The 20,104-nt window shown below is 42.0% G+C and overlaps 1 protein-coding gene across 3 annotated transcripts in view; it reads left to right on the forward strand.

Moving 5' to 3' along the window:
- Nucleotides 1-20,104, forward strand: part of LOC118361258 (voltage-gated potassium channel subunit beta-2-like) — a 103,691-nt gene that overhangs the window by 20,778 nt on the left and 62,809 nt on the right. The window contains exon 1 of one of the 3 annotated variants that reach the window (XM_052482945.1): nt 11,353-12,010. The exons of 1 other annotated variant lie outside the window; for it this stretch is intronic. In XM_052482945.1, the coding sequence (XP_052338905.1) occupies nt 11,532-12,010 (479 nt within the window). In that variant the 5' untranslated portion in view covers nt 11,353-11,531. Of the gene's footprint in view, nt 1-11,352; nt 12,011-20,104 lie in introns of those variants that run through there. One more of the 3 variants, XM_052482946.1, reaches the window with a different exon arrangement.

Raw genomic sequence — 20,104 nt, forward strand, 5'->3', positions numbered from 1 at the left:
TCAGGTGTAGCGAAATGCTTGTGCTTCTAGCTCCGACAGTGCAGTAATATCTAATAAGTAATATCTAACAGTTTCACAGCATATACCCAAAATACACATAAATCTAAGTTCGGAATGGATTAAGAATATATATACATATATGTCAGTGCGGCATTGGACTAAGATACAGTGGCAAAGTGTAGAGTACAATTTTTGCACCTTATTCACCACATTGTCTGTGTGGGTGGATAATTTCAGTTTGCCAATGATGTGTACTTTAGAGTGTTTTCTATCCAAATCTACCAGTTATATTCATATCATATATTTTGGACCCGAGTAGCAGGCCTTTTAATTTGGGCATGCTTTTCATCCAAAATTCCGAATGCTGCCCCCTACCCTAGAGAATTTAAAGTAATTATGGACTGTCATTTCTCTTTGCTTATTTGAACTGTAATATGGACTTGGTCTTTTACCAAATAGGGCTATCTTCTTTATACCACCCCTACCTTGTCACCACACAACTGATTGGCTCAAACGCATTAAGAAGGAAAGAAATTTAGCAAATTAACCTTTAACAAGGCACACCTGTTAATTGAAATGCATTCCAGGTGACTACCTCATGAAGCTGGTTGAGAGAATGCCGAGAGTGTGCAAAGCTGTCATCAAGGCAAAGGGTGGCTACTTTGAAGAATCTCAAATACATGATTCCATATGTGTATTTCATAGTTGTGATGTCTTCACTATTATTTTACAATGTAGAAAATAGTAAAAATAAAGAAAACCCCTTGAATGAGTAGGCGTGTCCAAACATTTGACTGGTACTGTATGTCAAACACATTCACATGTAGCTGCTTAAAAATGAAACCCCGCAGTAAATTAGGGATAAAAAAGTATATTGAAAGCAGTTGCTTCCTCACAACTGTGGTTCCAGAGTTAATTACATGTAAGCAATTAACATCCCATCATGCTTCGTGTCATGTATAAAAATGACCAGTTGCCCATTGTTGTGGCCTCCATGGCTAGAAGAAGAGTTCTCGGTGACTTTGAAAGAGTCGTTTCAAAGGAGCATATGGGCGTAAAGGGTGTGTGCGCGCGCATGTGTATGCATGTTTGTGTCTCAGTCACCAGATCTCAATACTTATGGGAGATTTTGGAGAGGTATCTGAGACAGCTTTTTCCACCACTATCAAGAAAACACCAAATGATGGAATTTATTGTGGAAGAATGGTGTTGTGTCCACCCAATATAGTCCCAGACACTATACCATGGGACATTGAAGCTGTTCTGGCTGCTCGTGGTAAACCAACTCCCTATTAAGACCATTTATGTTGGTGTTTCCTTTATTTTGACAGTAACCTGTGTATGTACTGTATACATATCTCAAGCACAATGTAAAACCACATTATCTCTGATGACCTGTGTCCCCTTTGATTCCAATGAAATCCTTAGACACTGTCGACAAAACCCACTGCCCCGAAGATTGGATAGCTATGCAATACAATATGGCAAAATGACATGTAGCCTACCGGAGAGCATAGTGGAGCTATTATATTTCTTATAACTATGCCAGTCTTTCCAATCAATATGAATTGGCTAATGGCCCAGGGGGTAGCAGGTACCCACGGAGCATGTGCACACATGCACGCAAACACACACACACACACACACGTTTTCCTTACCCTCTACCCGTGGGAAGCACTGGGATGTTACAAACTGACACATTCCGACAGCAGCGAACTTAAAGACTCCATTAAAAAGTACCAAGCAGTTAACCAATGGATATCAGAGTTTTCTATTTAGGGTTGGCTGGGACATGGCTGGCAAATGGTAGATCCTAAATAATAGATAGGACAATTTCCAGACAAACCTGGTCCTGTTAGTTGCGTTGGAACTGCAGACTTTATGCAGCCGTGCTTTTGTACTTCCAAGTGGTACAACGTTGATGGCTATCTTTGTATTGATGGGAAGTTGGACAGTGATTTCAGCATGAAAGAAGAGCTAGTACAATGTGTTTGAATGTTTGGTATTTGGTTGGACTCTTATTGGTTATACAATTCCAACCTTGTTGGATGGATGGAAGGAAGATTTTCAAATGATACACAGGGCCAATGAGTTATGGAGAAAGAGCAGTTCATGCAGTGATGGGAAAGTGGTGTTTTAAGAAACTTTACACACACACACACACACACACACACACACACACACACACACACACACACACACACACACACACACACACACACACACACACACACACACACACACACACACACACACACACACACACACACACACACACACACACACACACACCTTCTGTGCCCCCAGACCGCAACTAACTATGCAACATCCCATTAAACACTATAATACGATTTTAATCATTGGCCCCTCATAAGAGATTAACTTGCAGTCCTACAAATTATGTTATTCGCCCCTTGTCTGTAGGTTATCTTCCTCTAGCCCCTTAGTATGCATGGAGCCAGTGAGGGTGTGTTTTACATTTTATATACACACACATACATCGGAACAGGCAAAAAATGTCTTTCTAGTGGTTCAGACAATCAAAAGCTTTTAGTGCAAAAGCGACCTGAATAATTTACTTGGGGGAATATTTTGCTGGTGTTTGTAGAACAGAAAGGCGTCCTCTGATAGGCACAAAAAGCACTTCCTGTCTGACATGTCATGGTGAGGGGAGGAGGAGAGGAAAAGGTGGGGGTGTAGTGCTGGCCGTTGCTCACTGGCTGGCACACCACTGTAACTGCTGTAACTGTCCTGGACAATTAGTAGAGCAGCTTGACGCCTCTGCGCTTCTTCCTCTTGTCTCTTTTGGGGCGGTGACAAGATATCCTCATTTTTGTTAGTTCGGGCCACCATCAGTCGTCTGAATGACTAGCGCTAGCGTGGTGCAAAACCCCTACATGAGTCGACCCCCTACCCGGAACAGGGTAAGTGTTAGCCTCACACAAGCTAATGTTGGGAAGAATGGATGGAGAAGGGATGAAGGGAGGAAGGGAAGGGGTGGATGCTGCATGGAGATGCTGCCCATGGCCTGGACTGCGTGTGGGACCCTGTGTCCGGCCAAGAGCACGCTGGGTAGGGAGAGCAGGGTGGTGGAGGGGAGGATGGATGGTTGGATTGATTTATTTCCCAATCCTCGGACACTGACTTCAGCATGACTACTGCTGCAAATCCTCAGTCAGCCAGTAAGGCAGACTCGCTGCTGCTGTTTTCTATCTTAGTCATGAAGAAGGGATAGGGAGAGGAGGCTTTTGAAAAATTTAGTCGATTCTTTCCCATGGCTCAGTAGGGGCTTGTGTTGGCTGCTAGTCGGGAAGATGGAGGCTGACTGTCATGGATGGAGAAACACAAAGATGCTCTAGATTTGTTTGAAAAAGGATATCGTACAATATATGTGTTTGTTTCATTTAGATTGTGTCTGGACCCAGAGGTATTACTGTACTGTATGTCCTCCGTTAATATTTGGTGTGCTTGGCGAGTGTAGTGTTTTCTCTAGTTGGACTGAATTCAGTATTTACATGCTATGTACTGTATCAGAGGAGGTGTGAACAGTGATGTTTTATAGCATAATTGATCTGGGGGCCTGTTCAGAAGGGTGCAATGTTACAAAACTTTCAGATAGATACAGTATCTAATGAAATTTTACACACCCTTTGCAAAGTTTCACATTTTGCTGCCTTAAAACTACATCTAAAAAGGGATTCAATTAAAGATTCCTATGTATCTATTCAACCTGCTCTACATTCTCAAAGTGAAAGAAAAATATATATAAATGTTTCTTCATAAAAAAATATGTATGTCTTGATTGCGCATGTCTTCACACCCAAGAGTTGGTACTTGTTGGAAGCACCTTTGGTAGCAATTATAACTGTGAATCATTTTGAATACCGTAAAACTACAATTAAATGCTGAGTCTTTGGGCAACGGAACACATTTCAGCAAATAAACCAGTTTCAAATAAACGCTGGGTCTAAATTAATTGTTTACTGGGCTACCATTAATTGTTTACAATGTTTATTGTTTAATTTGTTAAATGAAATAATTCTGTAATGACTTGAAACAATTATGGCAATCATCTGTATTTATTGCCAGTAAGAAACGTCTTGCCACCGAACTGCTAGCTAACTTGCAAGCACAAAAACAGTAAACAAACCCCCCAGAAATCGACTAAAATACTGGAAGTGAATGCTGGAATGAAACAATTAACTACGAAAATCAGCAAAAGCTGTGTGCATTAAGGAAATTGACGCCTGGCTCAAATAGAAGCCTGTCTCTAATAAGCGTCTGTTGTGTTCAGTGATTTAAGCAAATACACGCACAGGCTATCAATTTAAGTTTTACGATAAGTGCCTATTCTCATTGACAAACATTTAAGGAGAGGCAGAACCACAAGATTTCAATTGACATAGTATGTAGATAAGCTTTTCAATTTACATGGCATCCTTGCCTTATCTTTTGTTGTGGCTGGCAACGTGACATTCTTGCTCACAGTAAGCTTGCAAACTATTCAACAATGCAAATACATTTTCTTCTAAAACATATTAGCTACACTCTACAATTGTCAGGTTTCAGGTAAGACCCAAATGCAGACTGTGTTGAAGTAACAAAGTTTATTACAGCAACAGGGCAGGCAAACGACAGGTCAAGGCAGGCACGGGTCCATAATCCAGAGTAGTGGGCAACGGTACAGGACGGCAGGCAGGCAGAGACTCAGGACAGGCAAGGGTCAAAACCTGGAGGGCAAGAAACCGAGAGACTAGGGAAAAACAGTAGCTGAGACAAAACGATGGTTGACTCGACAAACAAGAAGAAGGGCTGTGAGACATGGGTTTACATCGAGACACATGAAAAGTAGGAAGTATATGGAGAGTATGGGGCAACGGAGAACGAACAGCAGAGGGGCTAATGATCTTGAAGCAAGGGGAATGGTCTCAGCTTCTGGGGGTGTAGCCGCGGGGCTATAGCGGCGTGCCAGCGCATCCGGTTTAACATCCCTGGGGACCGGTCAGCGAACCATCAAGCAAAGCATCAATACAGGACTAAGATCGAATTGTACTACACTGGCTCTGACGCTCGTCAGTTGTGGCAGGGCTTGCAACCTGTTACAGACTACAAATGGAAGCACAGCCGACAGCTTCCCAGTGACACGAGCCTACCAGACAAGCTAAATAACTTAAATGCTCGCATCAGCTGTTCCGGACGACTGTGTGATCACGCTCTCCGCAGCCGATTTGAGTAAGACCTTTAAACAGGTCAACATTCACAAAGCTGCAGGGCCAGACAGATTACAAGAACGTATACTCCGAGCATGCGCTGACCAACTGGCAAGTGTCTTCACTGACATTTTCAACCTCTCTCTGTCTGAGTATGTAATGCCAACATATTTCAAGTTGACCACCGTTGTCTCTGTGCCCAAGAACACTAAGGTAACCTGCATAAATGACTACCAACCCGTAGCACTCACATCTGTAGCCATGAAATGCTTTGAAAGGCTTTGGCTCACATCAACACCATTATCCCAGAAACCCTAGACCCACTCCAATTTTCATACCGCCCCAACAGATCCACAGATGATGCAATCTCTATTGTACTCCACACTGCCCATTCACACATGGACAAAAGGAACACCTATGTTGGAATGCTATTCATTGACTACCGCTCAGCGTTCAACACCATAGAGCCCTCAAAGCTCACCACTAAGCTAAGGACCCTGGGACTAAACACCTCCCTCTGCAACTGGATCCTGGACTTCCTGACGGGCCGCCCCCCAGGTGGTAAGGGTAGGTAACATCACATCTGCCACGCTGATCTTCAACACGGGGGCCCCTCAGGGGTGTGTTCTCAGTCCCCTCCTGTACTCCCTGTTCTTTCATGACTGCACGGCCAGGCACGACTCCAACACCATTATTAAGTTTGCTGATGACACAACAGTGGTAGGCCTGATCCCATGTGATAGCCTATAGGGAGGAGGTCAGAGACCTGGCCATGTGGTGCCAGGACAAGACCCTCTCCCCCAATGTGATCAAGACAAAGGAGATGATTGTGGACTACAGGAAAAGGAGGACAGAGCACACCCCTATTCTCATCGACAGTGCTGTAGTGGAGCATGTTGAAAGCTTCAAGATCCTTGGCATCCACATCACCAACAAACTAACATGGTCCAAGCACACCAAGATAGTCATGAATAGGGCACAACAAAACCTATTCCCCCTCAGGAGACTGAAAAGATTCGGCATGGGTCCTCAGATCCTCAAAAGGTTTTACAGTAACCATCGAGATCCTGACCGGTTGCATCACTGCCTGGTATTGCAACTTCTCGGTCTCCGACCACAAGGCACTACAAAGGGTAGTGAGTACGGCCCAGTACATCACCGGGGCCAAGCTTCCTGCCATCCAGGACCTCTATACCAGGCGATTTCAGACGAAGGCCCTAAAAATGGTCAAAGACTCTTGCCACCCTAGTCATAGACTTTTCTCTCTGCTACCACACAGCAAGCGGTACATGAGCACCACGTCTAGGTCCAAGAGGCTTCTAAACAGCTCCTACCCTAAGCCATAAGACTCTTGAAAAGCTAGTCAATGGCTACCCAGACTTTTTGCATTGCCCCCCTTCTATGCTGCTGCTACTCTCTGTTATTATCTATGCATAGTCACTTTAATAACTTTACCTACATGTACTTATTACCTCAATTACCTCGACACCGGTGCCCCCCTATATTGACTCTGTACCGGTACCCCCTGTATTAAGCCTCACTATTGTTATTTACTGCTGCTCTTAAATTATATTTTATTCCTATCTTTCTTTTTTACTTTAGGTATTTTTCTTTAAACTGCATTGTTTGTTAAGGGCTTGTAAGTAAGCATTTCACTGTAAGGTCTACACCTTTGATTTGATTTTCTCATTCATACTAACATTAAATGTAGCTTGCAAAATAATAACACAGCTAGCTAGCTATGCTCGCTCGTAATGTCAGCATATGAAACATTAACATTTATTCCTCTCATATCGAATATAATAGTACCGTTTCAGCGTATTAAAGTTACCTAATTTGATCAATATTATGAATGTTATGATGAGGTAAAAGCAAAATTGCGATTGAAAATGTTGATAATTCGCTGATGAGTTGATCAGCTTCCCTTTCTTAAAGACAATTTTCAGAATGTAACAGGTGAAAACTCAATAAAAAAAGTCTAAAAGTTGTTTTCATTTGAAGTTAAAGTGTACTGTTAGCTAGCTAGCTAACGTTAACTGGCTGGTTCGCTAGCTAACGCTACGTGTATGATCTTATTATTCGTATCTCAGAACCATTTGCTTTGCTAGTTATAGCCTTATGTTCGCTAACATTGAACCTGGTTGGTAAGCTACCTTTGGATTCATACAGGGTCGTAATGTCATGAGTTGGGATTAAGGTTCATTGTTTACCAAGCTAACTAGCTACAGTTGAAGTCGGAAGTTTACATACACCTTAGTCAAATACATTTAAACTCAGTTTTTCACAATTCCTGACATTTAATCCTAGTAAATATTTCCTGTGTTAGGTCAGTTAGGATCACCACTTTATTTTAAGAATGTAAAACAGCAGAATAATAGTAGTGAGAATGATTTATTTCAGCTTTTAATTTTTTCATCACATTCCAGTGGGTCAAAAGTTTAAATACAAGTAATTTTTATTTAAATTGTTTAACTTGGTTCAAACGTTTCGGGTAGCCTTCCACAAGCTTCCCACAATAAATTGGATGAATTTTGGCCCATTCCTTCTGACAGAGCTGGTGTAACTGAGTCAGGTTTGTAGGCCTCCTTGCTCGCACGCGCATTTTCAGTTCTGCCCACAACTTTTTCTATAGGATTGAGGTCAAGGCTTTGTGATGGCCACTCCAATAGCTTGACTTTGTTGCCCTTAAGCCATTTTGCCACATCTTTGGAAGTATGCTTGGGGTCATTGTCCATTTGAAAGACCCATTTATGACCAAGCTTTAACTTCCTGACTGATGTCTTGAGATGTTGCTTCAATATATCCACACAATTTTCCTACCTCATGACGCCATCTATTTTGTGAAGTGCACCAGTCCCTCCTGCAGCAAAGCACCCCCACACCATGATGCTGCCACCCCTGTGCTTCACGTTGGGATGGTGTTCTTCAGCTTGCAAGCACCCCCCTTTTCCTCCAAACCTAACGATGGCCATTATAGTCAAACAGTTCTATTTTTGTTTCATCAGACCAGAGGACATTTCTCCAAAAAGGACGATCTTTGTTCCCATGTGCAGTTGCAAACCTCAGTCTGGCTTTTTTTATGGCGGTTTTGGAGCAGTGGCTTCTTCCTTGCTGAGCGGCCTTTCAGGTTATGTTGACATCGGACTCATTTCACTGTGGATATATATACTTTTGTACCTGTTTCCTTCAGCATGTTCACAAATTCCTTTGCAGTTGTTCAGGGATTGATTTGCACTTTTCACACCAAAGTACGTTCATCTCTGGGAGACACAACGCATTTCATTCCTGAGCGGTATGACGGCTGCGTGGTTCCATGGTGTTTATACTTGCATACTGTTGTTTGTACAGATGAACGCGGTACCTTCAGGCGTTTGGAAATTGCTCCCAAGGATGAACCAGACTTGTGGATGTCTGGTAATTGGCTGATTTCTTTTGTTTTCCCCCTGATGTCAAGCAAAGAGGCACTGAGTTTGAAAGTAGGCCTTGAAATACAGCCACAGGTACACCTCCAATAGACTCAAATGATGTCAATTAGCCTATCAGAAGCTTCTAAAGCCATGACATCCTTTTCTGGAATTTTCCAAGCTGTTTAAAGGCACAGTCAACTTAGTGTATGTACACTTCTGACCCACTGGAATTGTGATACAATGAATTATAAGTGAAATGATCTCTCTGTAAACAATTGTTGGAAAAATGACTTATGTCATGCACAAAGTAGATAGTTTATCAACAAGGAATTTGTGGACTGGTTGAAAAACGTGTTTTAATGACTCCAACATAAGTGTATGAAAACTTCTGACTTCAACTGTACATGTCTTAACAATGCAATGCAAGTAACCATTTCAATAGAATGTCACTGTGACTACTGTTGATAGACGTAGCTGGTAAATTCCTTCTGTCTATCTACTCTGATTTCAGAGCGCTCTCATCTGAGTGTACAGAGTGCAGAATAAATGAAGAATTTACGAATGCTCAACACCCATTGAATATGGCCGGTGTCAGTAAACGTTGGTAAAAAAAATGTAAATTGTTGCCAGCAGCACAGTTGCAGTCACCAACGCTCTGGATAAAATAAAAACAGCCTAACCAGCTCTGCTAGGACGAGTAAAATGGTCAAAGTGAGATGTTCTCTCATTTGTGTCTGGAAGTAGCTAGCAAGCTAGGCAACGTTAGCCAGTTAGCTTGGGTGCTTGACTGCTGTTGTTAGGACAGAACACTCTGCTCAAACCTTAAATAGATGGGTGGAGCTAAAGCTTAAGAGGGTGTGAACAATGCTGAATGGGTGTAGACAAAGAAGAGCTCCCCAGTTTGTAGAAAAATATATAAATGCCATTTTCTCAAAAGTGAGGTTACAAGTTCATCAACTTTCAAAGCAGAATCCATTGTTCCTCAAATGCAGTGTATGATATATCATTTTGTAGCTATGTGTCTCTGCTTTCATCCAATGTATATAAAAAAACACAATTTCAAATTTTGCAATGTAAGACCGAATCAAGGTGGTCGTTCACACGTCTATACATTTCAGCTGTTTCAAAAACATTGCTCTGCTATTAGTATTTTTACTGTATGAATGTTGGGCTCAACAAGACAATTCTGTTAACACTGGCCATCTTAGAGCAGGGCAACTGTCAGGCATTACAGTAATGTCTCTTGAGAATCTCTCAAAACACTGTATTTTCAAGTATTGTGGTGGCAGCACCACAAGTTTATCAGGATAAAAATACATGAAATTAGCAAAGCCCAGGTAAAAGGTTAGTCTTCTTCATACCTAACCCTGGGATAGATTTTTTTATTTTCAGCTGGACAATTACACAAATTTGTAAGCCAAAGACACACCAGAATGGCTTTCCAAGAGGTGTAATTGCTGCCAAAGGTGCTTCTACCAAGTATTAACTCTGAGGTGTGAAGTCATACACAATCAAGACAACTTCATTTTTAGATTTTTTTTATTAATACATCTTTTTATATGTTTCTTTCACTTTGAAAATGTGGTGTAGGTTGTGTAGATAAGTATTGAAACAGTCTAATTATATCCCTTTTTTTTAGATTTCAGCCAGCAAAATGTGAAAACTGTGCAAGAGGTGTTATTCCACTCGGCACTATTTTGTAGAATGGATATGATTGTCTGTTATGAAGGGAATTGAGTCAGTTATAACTATAACATTTAGATAAGCAACATTAGCGACCAGATCACCTCAAATTGACTCAATTATTTGATGTTTCTTCGAAGTGAGATGTATACAAACGTGAAACATTCACAACCATTGTTTTATGGTAAGCAGTGGCAAACGATAGCGGAAGTAGGCAATGGGTATTTAAACGAATCAGAAAGAAGGATGACTAAATAAAAAATGAATGTGAATCTAAAAATAGTGAACTTGTTTTTTAAAATAGCATTCCACGGGGCCTGAAGCTATAGTGACCTCTAATTATGAAAGAGAGTAGTAATGTAAACACACGGTTGAACATGAGAGCCACATGCAGGGTCTCTTCGTAAACATTTTACACCGCATTTCTTCACATGTCAACGGCCAAAAGCATTGCCCTGTGCATTTGCTGTTGACTTTTGTATGTTGACACGTGGCGTTACAATGTAGTTCTCCAAAGACGGACCTTATCTGAAAGTTGATTTGATTAAAAGGCTAGCGACCCACTCTCTCTCCGTCTGTCTATTTTTTGACAATCCCACAATCCCAAGTTAGTGGACAGCTTTAGATAATTGGGTGCTGGCCAGTTCTCAAGAGAGTCGTCACTCAACTTGCCTCTCACTCCCTCCTGCCACGGCTGGAGGTGGCATAATGCTATGCCCTCCTCCTCCCCCCAACATTCTCTTTGCATGCCACTGTACTCACACACGTTTGCTCCTGCCACCAGAGAGTTTCTGACAGTGCCACACTCGAGTAACACCACACGTTTCACCTTGCTTACTGGACCACACCCACCCCGGAAGAGCCCCTATATCAGTTTTAAATGGCGCCCTTGTGTTTGTGTCTCTTACACAATGGGGCGAGGGGAGAGGTGGCGGTGCTGGTGGAGGGGATTGCCTGCCAGCTCTGATTACAGGCCGTGATGCATGGGGCTGGGGGTGTTTTTGTCCTGTCACCCACTCAGAGCAGAGGAACAGGTGCTATTTAAAGCCACTGCTTTGTCCCACTCCCCTCCGCCTCGCCTCAGGGGCTCAGTGGCCACACACAGCACCAGCACTGCACTCTCTGCATCCGTACAGTCCGTCTGTCCTGTCTGTCCGTTTGACGACACTGCTTCGGGTGGCAAACCTATACTGTCTCTGACCGGGGTGGGCACTGGCAGTGCTGCCTGGGCATGTTTGGCACACACAAAAGCAGCCTGAGCGAGGTGCGGGGTGGGCACGGGCATGGAGGGGCCGGACGTCGTATGAGCCGCCAACAGAGTGTCCCTGACCACCAGATGCCCAAGCCGGGTGGCAATGGAGCTGGCAGCGGTGGTGGCGTCAGTAGCGGCGGGCAGGGGCCTCCTGTAGCCAGCATGAGGCGGAGCAGCAGCGTCAGCAGCGGCGGAGGCAACACCGGCAACTCCGGCACGGGTAAGATGCTGTCCTTGTCGTCGATGAGCGAGAGCGTGCGCAGTGGCCTTAGCTGCTTCCTGTCAGAGCAAGCTCTGGATAATGAGGAGCGGCAGCAGCGCAGCGACCAGCTGGCTGAGATGCAGCGGCTGAGGGAGGTACGTGCCGCTGCCCAGCTCAAGAACCTGGAGGACTTTCTGAAGATGAACGCTGTGTCCCTGCGGGAGTGTGTGTCCTACACCACCGGGATGAGGTACAGGTAAGGGCTAAGTGGGGAAGTGGGATGGGATGCTGGCATGAGCCACAGGTTAGCGATGAGGTAGAGATGAGGTACAGTCCTAACACATCTTTAGTAAACCAGCACCTAAGGAAATACGATCTATTTTGCACTCCTCCACTGGGCTTATGGCCTTGGGCAGGCATAATATTGAGGTTGAAGTTCTCAAAGGTTTAGCAAGATAAGGGCTAAAGGTTAGCAATGAGATTGGGATGAGTTTTAGGTAAAGGGGAGGAGATTATCCTCATCCTCAAGCCAGGCTCAATGTATGAGATTAGAATGGTAGATTGTTCTACTGTCCATAGCAAGGCCTACTGTCCATAACGTATACAGCCTGAGAGAGAAGACAGAGGGAATCAGCCACACACTGCTGATTTAACGGCAATCTCAAGGAACTATTTACGAGAATGAAAGGTGGCAGTTTTCTGTGAAGGTATAACGAGTCCATTATCTCTACAGTTGGCATCCATAAATAGCCAATGGGAAGGATTATCGTGCCTGATAGCAGTAGGTCTTTTTTGGAGTGTGAGCACACCGGGGTGCGGCCCGGGCTCAGCTTTTAGTCTGTTCCCCTGGATTAGAGGATTCTCTCCTGTTAAAGCCTTAGGGACAGCTCTGCCATTGACAAACAACTAAATGTCCAAAACCAAGTCATTTAAAAAAAATGTGATGACGTTGAATCAATGTGGAAAACTGATTGGATTCGCAAAAAGTTAACGTAAAAGGAATTGAGTCTCTTTTTCACCCAATGTACGTGTCATCCCTAACTAGACATAGGGGAGTGTCAATTTTTTTTTTTTTTTTTACACGTTGTGTTCTATTCCACTTAAATCCACTTTACAATTCTGTAAATGATTGGGAAACACATGTAGAAAACAAATAGCCCTTTATTCAATTCATACAGTGCTCCACATACAGAATCTTACATGAAACACATTTTGTACATGCTAAATATCATTCTTGAAACACCTCAAACAAGATATTTATTATGTCAGTCAGTTAGATATGCAGTCCAGAGAGACCCACTCAGAATGTTGTACCTGGGATACAGGAGAACAGACTGAAGTTGGATCGGATATGATAAGTTGCTAACCCAGTACAGCTTGAAGAGTTTGTCAATTGCTCAGGTTAGGCCCTCATCCTCCAGTCGGATGGCAACGTTGTCGTTCCTCGCAATGTTCGGCTGGTGGGCTGCTCTGTTCAGAAGGCGAAGGCACACCGTACAGGGAACGGATGCTAGTTCCAGGCTGAAACCAAACAAACACAAAATATCTTTACAATAAAACATGACGAGAACTAAAAAGTTGCCCAATCATTTACTTCGGTTAACATTAGCCAACTGCTAGCTTAGATACAGAACCTTACAAGTTCTAGGAGAACTTACCTCAGATGCCAAAAATATATATTGAGTGTGTGACTCTATTTATTTGTATAGCTTACAGTGCATTATGGAGGAAAACAGGTTCAAATTAACTGGGACATTTACTATTTGTATAAAACAGGGCTAAAATGTTACCCGTATCAAATGTTCCCCTTATTCTTATAAAGAGTACATTTACCTTGTTCTTGTTTCTTATTCCTCCTGCTAGCTGGCTCACTCCAGGCTGTCAGTTGAACTTCTCATAGTGTGTTGCGTGTGGGTCACAGTGTGGGACCGTGGCCTAGATGCACAATGACGTCGGATCTGCAAAGTCAATAATCAAGCACATTTAGCATGTGTTGTATGGTTTTCAGCTTTTAACACATTAATTGCAGGAAGTGACACAAAATGTGTCAGAGTAGACACTACACATAAATTGTGTTGTTCAACAACACATTTTATATGAATGTATACACTGGCAATGGTTACCATTCTTTACATGACAGCAGACACCAAGGTTGGGGTCAATTCCGAATGTCTGAGTTTAAGTAAATTCAAACAGTGTATTTGAATTGAATTTGAATTGGCCACACCTCACAGGAAGAATAATTAGAATGTTATTTGAATTGAAGCAAGTAGAATTGAATTCAAACCAATTCAACTGAGACGTGAACATCTCATTAATTTGACAAATCTTTCATCAAAATATATTAATGCAAAGAATACACATACCATTTCAAATATTAGTTTGATCACAACTCAAAGATGTAAAACAGTATTTGTCTTTGTCATGAGGTGTTACAGATGTCGGATCTTAATATGACCAATTTTGTCACAGAAGGAAAATAATCCTGCAGCAGGAGGATTTGAAGGGATTTTTAATATTTAGAATTGCCGCCAGGTGGCAGCTAGGAGTGGTGTTTGTAGGATATACAACAACTTAGACTGGAGGTCTACTGTGCGACAGTTCAAGTAGCCGATGTAAGCTACGTGCAGGCTTCCGCGCGTCTCGTGTGAATTCTTATGTGGATTGTAATAAATTTACAATATTTGTAGGGGGTAGATGTATTTTGTTGTTAGGGTAAATCCATGTTTTTAGATTATTTATTTTATCATATGTTCAAGGCAAGCATTAGGTAAAATGCATTTATGTTTATCTCAGCACCAGCAGCTGCTGACAACGGCACACATATGCTAGCGCAGACATGGGTTCGAATCCGGCCCATTGTTGACCTTAGAACTTTTGGAGAAACTAGTACTTTTCTACTTACTCTCTTTGGGCTGTACTTGTACTCTTACTCAAGTCATTTCTGAGGATTTTTTTGTTCTTTGTTTCTCAGCCAGACACAATCTAAGGTAAGTTGCGCTTTAATTACCTTCTGCCTTTGTAATGTTATATATTTCTGGAGTAAGATTAGTATTTCTAAAATATAATTATTGTGTTGAAATGGTGTTTCGATGAGTGCAAAACAAATGACTAGTTAGTTAGCGTTGGCTGAGAATTTTTTTTTTAGCTCCCCATATGATCTCTGTTTGTCTATCCACCTTGTCATTGGCATAAAGAGTGAACAGATTAATTAGATGTGTGTGGAAATAGCTAGTTACCTATTGGTTGCCACTAAATAAACTGGCTAAGCTAGCTAACTACTGTAGCTGCAGTGTCAACCATGATCTAGCTAACTTTAGCTAGCTGCAACGGGTCAGTCCACCCCAGCATCCGCCCATGCATTGCTCTCTTTTGCTCTGTGTGTGTGTGTGTGTGTGTGTGTGTGTGTGTGTGTGTGTGTGTGTGTGTGTGTGTGTGTGTGTGTGTGTGTGTGTGTGTGTGTGTGTGTGTGTGTGTGTGTGTGTGTGTGTGTGTGTGTGTGTGTGTGTGTGTCATTCTGTTTTTATGGGTCTATAAGCATCTCTGTCAGTGTATCATCTCAGTAAACTTTTTTGTACCATATACAAGAAATCCATTTTTTTTTGTCTTTTTATTGACAGCTTGTAAAGGCACAACCAAAGGAGAGGAGAATAAAATAGAAAATACCCTTCAAAGTGGAAAGGAAAGAGAAGGAGGATGAAGGGTAAATCTAGAAGGGACACAGCTTTTGGCAAAAAATGTACTTTTCGTAACATAGCAGGTTAGGAGGAGTATGTTAAGGTTAGGAAAAGGATTAGGGTTAGCTAGAATGCAAAAAAATAAAAAATGTATTGACATCAATTTAATTCCATGGTAAAATGTGTCTGATTTGCATACAGTACCATTCAAAAGTATGGACACACTTACATTTACATTTAAGTCATTTAGCAGACGCTCTTATCCAGAGCGACTTACTCATTCAAGGATTTGTCTTTATTTTTGAGCCAGTTTCATCACAGTACTTGATGTTTTTTTGCGACTGCACTTGAAGAAACTTTCAATGTTATTGAAATTTTCCGTATTGACTGACCTTAATGTCTTAAAGTAATGATGGACTGTCGTTTCCCCTTGCTTATTTGAGCTGTTCTTGCCATAATATGGACTTGGCCTTTTACCAAATAGGGCTATCGTCTGTATACCACCCCTTACCTTGTCACAACACAACTGATTGGCTCAAACGCATTAAGAAGGAAATTCCACACATTGACTTTTAACAAGGCACACTTGTTAATTGAAATGCATTCCAGGTGACTACCTCATGAAGCTGGTTGAAAGAATGCGAAGAGTGTGCAAAGCTGGCATCAAGGCCAATGGGTGGCTGCTTTGGTTACTACATGTTTCCATACTTATTATTTCATAGTTTTGATGTCTTCACTATTATTCTACAATGTAGAAAATAGTAAAAATAAAGAAAAACCCTTGAATGAGTTGCTGTGTCCAAACTCCAAATCTTTTTAGTATACATTCACCAACATCACCGTCATTGAAACTGTACAGCCAATGGACTGCTTGATGTCATTCTTCATTAAAACTACCTGTGCTGGGGGACATCTGCAAGATGGTGCTGGCAGGCTTTAATAATAAAGGAATGTCAAATCACAATTGCACTCAGTTGTATTCTGTCACAGTTTACCATAAGGTGTAAAAACTACATTTGTACCTAGTACTTAAGTACTTTTCTGAGTGGATACTTTTTTACTCTTACTTGAATAGTTTCTTTAGAAAGCAAATTTTACTTGAGTAAATTACAATCTAAGTAACACTACTTTTATTTAGGTACGGATTTTCATCACTCTACCCACTTCCGCAAATTATACACTATAAAACGTGGACGAGCATCCACACTGGAGGCCTACATCTGTCAATCAACTGATGGCCCAAATCAACTTACCAATTTAGCCAGGGAAACACAAACAGCAGATTATTGGTTTTCACACCTTTCATTATGTGACTATTGATAGGCTAACGGGTAGCCTACAAAATGTAGCCTATTGGAATATAATCAAATAGCAAGGGGCCTATTATAACCATCGATGACACTAGATTATCGCCAACTGATGTCTCGTGAAACCATCAATATACGTTAAACCATCAAAATTCACCTGCACAACTGATCTCAATTCCAACCATTGTTGGTTACATCATCACCGTTCCCTAAAAAAAATATTTCGATGTTACCTTAGTCGCAGATCTGTAAATATTGACGAGATGCTCATTGCTCCACCCTAACAACGGTAGTCGTCCCAAAGGCAGGAATCCAGGCGACAAGTTTAGGCCTGCATATTAAGCCCATAGAAACACATTGGGCTTATTCTGGACTTATTTTTGCGAGAGTGAGCCCACTCGCTTCGCCTCTTCCTCTCTAACTTAGTGCTGCTTGCAACCAAAGTCAGTCAAGATATGTTCGCCCTCTTGTTGGTATTGTAATCCAAACAATTTAGTCCTTTTTGAACAGACTAGAAATAAAGTATTTCCTCATTTACCACAGCCAATCTGTAACAATTTATCCGAAACTTTGTGTGAATGGAAACTAATTTTGCTGAACTTTTATAATTGTATTTATTTACTATTCATGTTATCCAAAAGTGCCTGGTATGGTCATTTCTTATCAAGATCGGGAGTAAAATTATCCTGGACTGTCCATATTTGAAATGTGTTAATACATCAAGTCAAATGGGAGATTACGTTATTTGTGCCAGAAGGGCTTGGGCAGGAATAGAACCCACGCTGACACAGTATCCTATTTACACTTTGTAGTACATTTTGACAGAAGAATACATGTTTCTGACTCATGTCAATGCCACAAAGGCTTCTTTCTTACTGAGAAGCTGTTTTTTAGGGGCAGTTGCCCTTTAAGTTCTAGGTCCTTTGATTCAAATTCAATTCAGATTCTGCTTCCTGTGGGGCGTGGCCAATTCAAATGATGCTAAACAAAAATATTAACGCAACATCTAAAGTGTTGGTCCCATGTTTCATGAGCTGAAAAAAAAAGATCCCAGAAATGTTCCATTCGCACAAAAAGCTTATTTCTCTCAAATGCTGTACACATAGTTGTTTACGTACCTTTTAGTGAGCATTTCTCCTTTTGCCAAGATAATCCAACCACCTGACAGGTGTGGCATATCAAGAAGCTGATTAAACAGTACGATCATTACGCAGGTGCACCTTATGCTAAGGACAATAAAAGGCCACTCTAAAATGTGCAGTTTTGTCACACAACAAACACAATGCCAGAGATCTCAAGAGTTCTCAAGTTTTGACTGCCTGCAGGAATGTCCACCAGAGCTGTTCCCAGAAAATGTAATGTTCATTTCTCCACCATAAACCGCCTCCAATGTCGTTTTAGAGAATTTGGCAGTAGGTCCAAATGGACCAAAAAACACAGAAGATGTGTAACCAAATCAGCCCAGAACCTCCACATCCAGCTTCTTCACCTGCGGGATTGCCTGTGACCAGCCACCCAGACAGCTGATGAAATTGAGGAGTATTTCTGTCTGTAATAAAGCCCTTCAGTGGGGAAAACCTCATTCTGATTGGCTGGGCTTGGCTCCCCAGTGGGTGGGCCTGGCTCCCAAGTGGGTGGGCCTATATGCCCTCCGAGACAAACCCATGCTTGTGCCCCTGCCCATCCATGCGAAATCCATGGATTAGGGCCTAATGAAATTATTTCAATTGACTGATTTCCTTATGTAAACTGTAACACAGTAAAATCTTGAAATTGTTGCATTTTGCATTTATATTTTTGTAAAGTGTTAATTAAAATTCAAGAATTGAATTGGAATTAAAGAGAAAGCCGCAACTCAATTCAGAATAGACCCCAATCCTGGCAGACACCCTCATTATGTGGGAGGGTAAGATTGCATATAGGACTATTATGTGAATTTTACATGATAATGTTTTGTTGAGTATAGACAGCACAGCATTGGAGCGTTGTGTGGCATTATAGGATAGGATACAAATAAACCAAACCCGCTGTGGAAGTCAGGTGAACTTGCCTCAGTTCAGCTGAAATTGCTTCATGTTGCGTTCCTCTGCCCTCGCGTTGCTGATGCATGCCAGATCTTACAATGCCTGGATAGGTAATTTAAGTATCATATAACCACATCATATGTTATAGCAATCTGTCAGTCGATTACACAGTCGTTGGTTGATGAATGCAATGTCTGCGCATGGGAACACGACTTCAGAGTTTCATCCAGCATTTCCTTCAGAGTTACAACCTATCCAAATGCACTTTCTACCGCTTCCCCTTGGCCTTAACAGTTCTATGTTTGGAGATCTGAAGGGTCTGGACAGTAGTGTAGTGGTGGAGCTTCCGCAAAATATTGCTTTCACTGTGCACATCTGCAAATATGGATGGAGTTAGGGCCAAGGGGGAGGGAGCAAACTGGGACTGGCTGGTGTCTGGTGTAATCACCAGAGGTGTCAACTGACCCTATTATGTTGTGAGGGTAAGATGACAAACGATCAAAGCCTTTTGATGAGTCGATCATTTGAATCAGCTGTGTAGTGCTAGGGTAAAAACAAACACGTGCCCCCCTTTGGGATCCCCAGGATCAGGATTGAGAACCAGTGCATTAAAGGAATGTACTCTGGGGACATCACAAGCAATGTAAACTACTTTCAGCTCTGTTCAAAATAAGAGATCAGTTACTTCGAGTGTCACTGTTCACAAGTCATTTTCGCCACCAAATTGGTGATTGAAAGACAGTTGCTGTTTTGACCTGAAGCCATGCAGAATAGACTCGGGGATATGACATGACTGTATGACACATGACATCCCATGATCCCCGTGACTCGTTGTCTCAGAACAAGGTTTTCTTCTGTGAGCAATCGCTTGAGTGCGACAGGTCATTGTGCTCTCGAGTTACTCAGGCCAAATTGCTTGTGAAGATGGCTCTCTCTGACTGACTGGAGTTTGGCCTGGCCTGTGCGTAGCACACCTGGGTTCAAATACAACTTGAAATCATTTCAAATAATTTAGCTGTTCCTGATTCAGTTTGTCTGGTGCAATGGAACCAATGCAATAGTCACAAAATGACACACCCTGCCCATCTGGCACTCCAAGCAGGCTAAAGCAAATGCAGAAAGTATGTAAAATATTTCAAATAGTATTTGAACCCAGGTCTGGTGAGTAGTTTGTTGGCCGTCCTCTGAAGTTTCCCCACACTAAGCTATAATTACTTTCTGTTATCAACTCATCTGGGTGTATATATCGAATGCTGTCATCGGCTCTACATTGATATGTAATTGATGGCAGTCGTGCCTTTTTGTTTCTCCTTATTTGTGAAAGTGTGTTATGGGAAGATGC

The sequence above is a fragment of the Oncorhynchus keta genome, chromosome 28, assembly GCF_023373465.1.
Source record: "Oncorhynchus keta strain PuntledgeMale-10-30-2019 chromosome 28, Oket_V2, whole genome shotgun sequence".
NCBI lineage: Eukaryota > Metazoa > Chordata > Actinopteri > Salmoniformes > Salmonidae > Oncorhynchus > Oncorhynchus keta.